Raw genomic sequence first — 4,468 nt, forward strand, 5'->3', positions numbered from 1 at the left:
TTAATTCAGGGTACAAATTATTATTTCAGCCTTTTTTAATGAAGTGTATATGACCATTTGTTCCCCTGACATGTCATCTATAAGAAAATCGTCACTAACAGACACACTGAGTTTTGTCGTGTTTATTCTTCCCCTTCAAAGTCAGTGAAACACTGATTCACAAAAGGATATTAATGAATCAGGACATCAGGAGCTCATTTTTTCCCAATAAAAGCAGCAGAAAATGTTGAAAGTGTGTTCAGTCTGCTGGGCTGTGGGTCTAAGCATTTTCAGCTGACTGAGGAACAGTTACAGACTGAACCGGTTTAACTTCAGTGGTAACAGCACCGGGTTTAACACATACACAACAACCAACTTCACCGCTGGACGTCACGCCGTGAAGCTGAAACCCGAAGAAACTGTTTCCACTTTACTGTCATTAACTTGTACCTGCTGAATAAAGTTAAATCAAAGTGCTTGTACAGTTGATTTGACTTATTCTTCACTCGCCTTTTCTATAGCATTAAGTCAGGATAACATAGGAAACATACACAGGATCTGCATTTCTGTTGTTTTGGTAAAACTTTACTGTAAAGAGCTTCAAGTCCATTTGGCAGCTCTTTAATACTGAGCAGAGCATCGCTCTACACTCTCCTGTCTGTGCCAACGCTGTGATCACACTCGTGGGGTTAAAATTAAAGCCAACCTGAGAAACTGAACCAGAAACATAATTTATAATGACCATAATATTCCAACCAACATCTATAACATCCAAGCTTTGCTGCTGCAAAGGGTTCCTCAGTCCTCACCACACCCACTAACATGATTTCATCAGACAAGCTGGAAAAAAGAAACACAAACAGTGAAATTTAATTTTTTTAAGCGGAGCTTATTTAATCGACAAAATGGTTCAAGATCATCTTTTAGAAAAAAAAGACAAAATTGCCAGTTTAATTAACTCAAAGAGGAAGAAACTGCCACAGGAACCTACTCTATTCAGCTGCTCTGAGTACTCGGGTTTCCAATGAAGCCAATAAATGACAATAAATTTGAGACAAAATAATGAATTCATGTAACTGAGCTTTGATTTGAGTTGTTTTATTACCAAAAACAATGGCGTCATTAAACACGTAACACCCAAAGGGTTCAACAGTAATTAGACAGCTGCTGTCTTCCTTTGAAATGAACACTGAGTGTAAAACACACCAATCAACAACACTTGTGTCACATCCAGGCACAGAGCAGCGTTCTTGTGCCATTACAGGTTATTTCTGCCTTACACTGCAGCAGTCAGAGGTGCACAATCCCTCAGTCAGAAGCTGGACCTGAAACCTGTGTAACACAGGCAGAGGAGTCAACAAAGGCAAACACAGTATTGTGTTGTGGTGATTGTGTTAACCATGGTGGTGTAAGGCGTCTGACTGCTGCTGACTGACAGCCTGGCTTCACATATTACAAAAATGTGAATGCAAAGCTGCGTTCTCCACAGCAGCAGCACAATAAAAGCTGAGTGGAAAAAGTAAAAATCAATAAAAAACCCTGCAGTTTGATCAAAGCTGATGAACGCTGATCGCTGCGGCCGTCTGTCTGGGTCACTGTTCCTCCTGATACGATAAGAATTACCCCTGTTCTTCACTGCATTTAATGTGTCATTATTACAACAAAAAATTCATATTTTTCAATCATTAATTAGTTGTAAACAATCCAAGCTTGTAGCAATATTTCATAATTTACAAAAGTGGAAGATGGGGTCCTTTTTAAACCTCCATAAAGTGCACTGTCAGTGTTTTTAAAGCCTGTGAGGCTGCTGCCTTTACAGTACAGGTTAAAGCAAAGTGGGTTCAAACCCACTGAGATGTTGATCAGCGTTCGTTACATTTGTCAAAACAAAGTCTTTACTGCCACCTGGTGGCAGAAGTGGTCACATGCCGCCGTAATACGGCTTCACAGGACGGCAGCACAGAAAAAAACCTGTTCAAGTAAAACTCGTCTTTCCTAAAATGATCCGGCTTGTGACATCTTTCAGTCCTAAAATATTTTAGACTTTCTAATAAGCCGACAGTCTGTGTGTCGCTTCGTCCGGCTCAAACACTTTAACAATGATCCTCAAACTCGCTCATTTAGCCACAGTTTTTACTAAGAAATGTTTCCCAAAATATCAAAAGCTTAAAACAATTTCCTGTGAATCTTTTGGATAAAAAACATTCCAAAATTGAAATGAAGACCAAACAAAAAAGACAGTCTTTGCTCATTTCCACCAAACGACCTGGAGCTGCTCGGCCTGCTGTGGACGGCTGCGACAGCTCTTCATCAGCGTGAAGGTGACGTGTTAAGTTAAGACTGGATAAATAAAAATACCAACCAAAAGTTCATAAATTAAAAGGCAGAGGTGGGTGTTTGAGGTAGAGGATGGCATGACTCCTGATTACCGCTCAGAAAACACCAACAACACCTTCAGGGAAACACTGCTTTAAAATCCAGACAGGTGGGAGTTCAACTCCTTACTCAGGGGGCATCCTTGACTCCACACGCGCTGCTCTGACCTTCATGTGAGCATCTTTTTCACTGACTCACCTTTCTCAGAGTTTCCCTTTCAGTCCTAAAAAAAGCAAAACCCCGTCCCCCCCCTCAGCTCACAGGAAAAAGTTGATTTTGGCAGGGACAGCCTTACAGCCAGTGGCGGAGAAGTACTGTCCCTGAACTTGAGTGTAGGTCATGTCGCCCCCTACTGCCTCCACCACGTCGCTGCGGCTGCAACTGCCCCGCTGGCAGAGCTGCGAGCGCACGCAGCGCTCGACGTGGTATCGGCTCAGCGGCAGGAAGGGAACAAAGCGGGTGATGAGCTTCTGCTGAATGATGCTGGACTGGAAGAGGCCGCCTGGAGAGAGGGGGGAGAAACTCCCCTCAGTTATTAAAGCAGTGAAACAGTAAATAAGCTTTTATCAGCAACGCACTGGAAAATTAGCTTGTTTGAACAACTTCAAGTGGCTGCTTAATTTCTGTGTGTTCATTATCACGCACCGCTGCAAAGACACAATGCTTCTATTATGGGTTTTAATTTTACTTGCATAATTAAATGAATCATTAAAGTCAGAGACGCAGTTTCAGCTCAGGAAGTGCACCAAAGTATCACTACCACTGCATCTTCCTGCAGACGCTGGCACAAAAACCTCTTTCACCTCATTTTAAAAGTCTTAATCTCACCACACTTTCATCAACATACAGCAGGCTCTTCACCTGTCACATCACACCTGCCTCAGCCTCCTTTTAATGACTCAGAATTGGTTTTAAGACTTAAGGCTCTGCAGTGGCTTCTCTCTGTACTACATATCTGAACAAACAGACCTTTACCCGAGGATCTCTTCGTCCAGGCTCTCTATTACAAACAACAACAGAGAGCCTTTCCTGATTGAATCTGAATCCAATGATCTCCTCCTATTTTTTCTCTCTTTAAATGTTTCTGAGCTCAGGCATTAAACTGTGTTGTTCTTCCTTTTTGTGATTTGTATGTTTGACTCTGTTACTTTTAGAAACACGGAGCACCCTGAAGTCGGACTCAGAAAGAAGCAGCTTGGGGTGAAGCGGTCCTACCTGAGAGGGCAGAGTACTTAAACATGTTAAAGGACTCCTACTTGTGCTATTGTTGTAAACTGCCTGTGAGATGGCTTCCTGTAGGTCGTCCAACTTGATCTCCTCTCTTTCCCGTCCAGCCTGTCGGTTCTCCAGAGTCACTTTGTTTATCACCTCCTCTCCTGCAGTGCTGCACACAAGAAACACAAAATAATAATAATGATTTGTTCTTCTTGAAGCATCACCAGGAGAGAAACCATAAACTCAGCCTGAGCAGTAACCTTTGAAGAAGTGCCTTTAAGATTTATTTTGACTAAGGAGTATAAGGTCTCCTCCTATCAGCAGACTTAATCATACAGACTCTCCTTGGTCCTTCAGAAAGCCAAACGTTTCCCCTGGACCTGCTTCACTGCCTGAAGAGTACCTGATAAAGATGTAGATGGCCTTGCGGTAGTTGGTGCGAAATACAACATGAGATGGACCCAAGAAGGGCTCCAGGACGTCGATGAGGCCTGGAGGCATCTTCTCCATCTCATCAAAAATGAAAATGGAGCGAGCGCACTCTGTCAGGTTTCCCTGCACCCACTCCTTCAGCTCCTCCTGCAAACCAAAGGACCGATATTTAGTTCCTCAAGCAGGTCAATAGTTTCAATGATCATTTATGGGCAAATTTTACTTCTTAGCATCTAATTTTATCTCCCGCCTTCTTTATCTATGGCTGCAACTCAATTCTTTTAATTATGATAAATCTCCTGCATATTTAATCAATTATTTGCTGTGCAACATGTGCAAGTACAAATACTGTAATCTGAAAGGTGGTAAAAGACTGTGAAATTTTTATATATAATATTAACTAGTTACCACTTAATTAGATTTAAATAAAGAGCTTTTGGGGCATAAAACAAACGATCACATAAGC

General features: G+C 42.0%; 1 protein-coding gene across 1 annotated transcript in view; it reads right to left on the reverse strand.

The window, feature by feature from the left end:
• Positions 1-935: 935 nt before the first annotated feature.
• tor2a (torsin family 2, member A) overlaps positions 936-4,468 on the reverse strand; it is a 5,337-nt gene continuing 1,804 nt past the window's right edge. Inside the window, exons 3-5 of the mRNA XM_030723550.1 lie at positions 3,974-4,149; positions 3,612-3,739; positions 936-2,857 (exon numbers count right to left, since the gene is read on the reverse strand). Of these exons, the coding sequence (XP_030579410.1) occupies positions 2,613-2,857; positions 3,612-3,739; positions 3,974-4,149 (549 nt within the window). The 3' untranslated portion in view covers positions 936-2,612. The remainder of the gene's footprint in view (positions 2,858-3,611; positions 3,740-3,973; positions 4,150-4,468) is intronic.

Source organism: Archocentrus centrarchus, unplaced genomic scaffold, assembly GCF_007364275.1.
Source record: "Archocentrus centrarchus isolate MPI-CPG fArcCen1 unplaced genomic scaffold, fArcCen1 scaffold_26_ctg1, whole genome shotgun sequence".
Taxonomy (NCBI): Eukaryota; Metazoa; Chordata; class Actinopteri; order Cichliformes; family Cichlidae; genus Archocentrus; species Archocentrus centrarchus.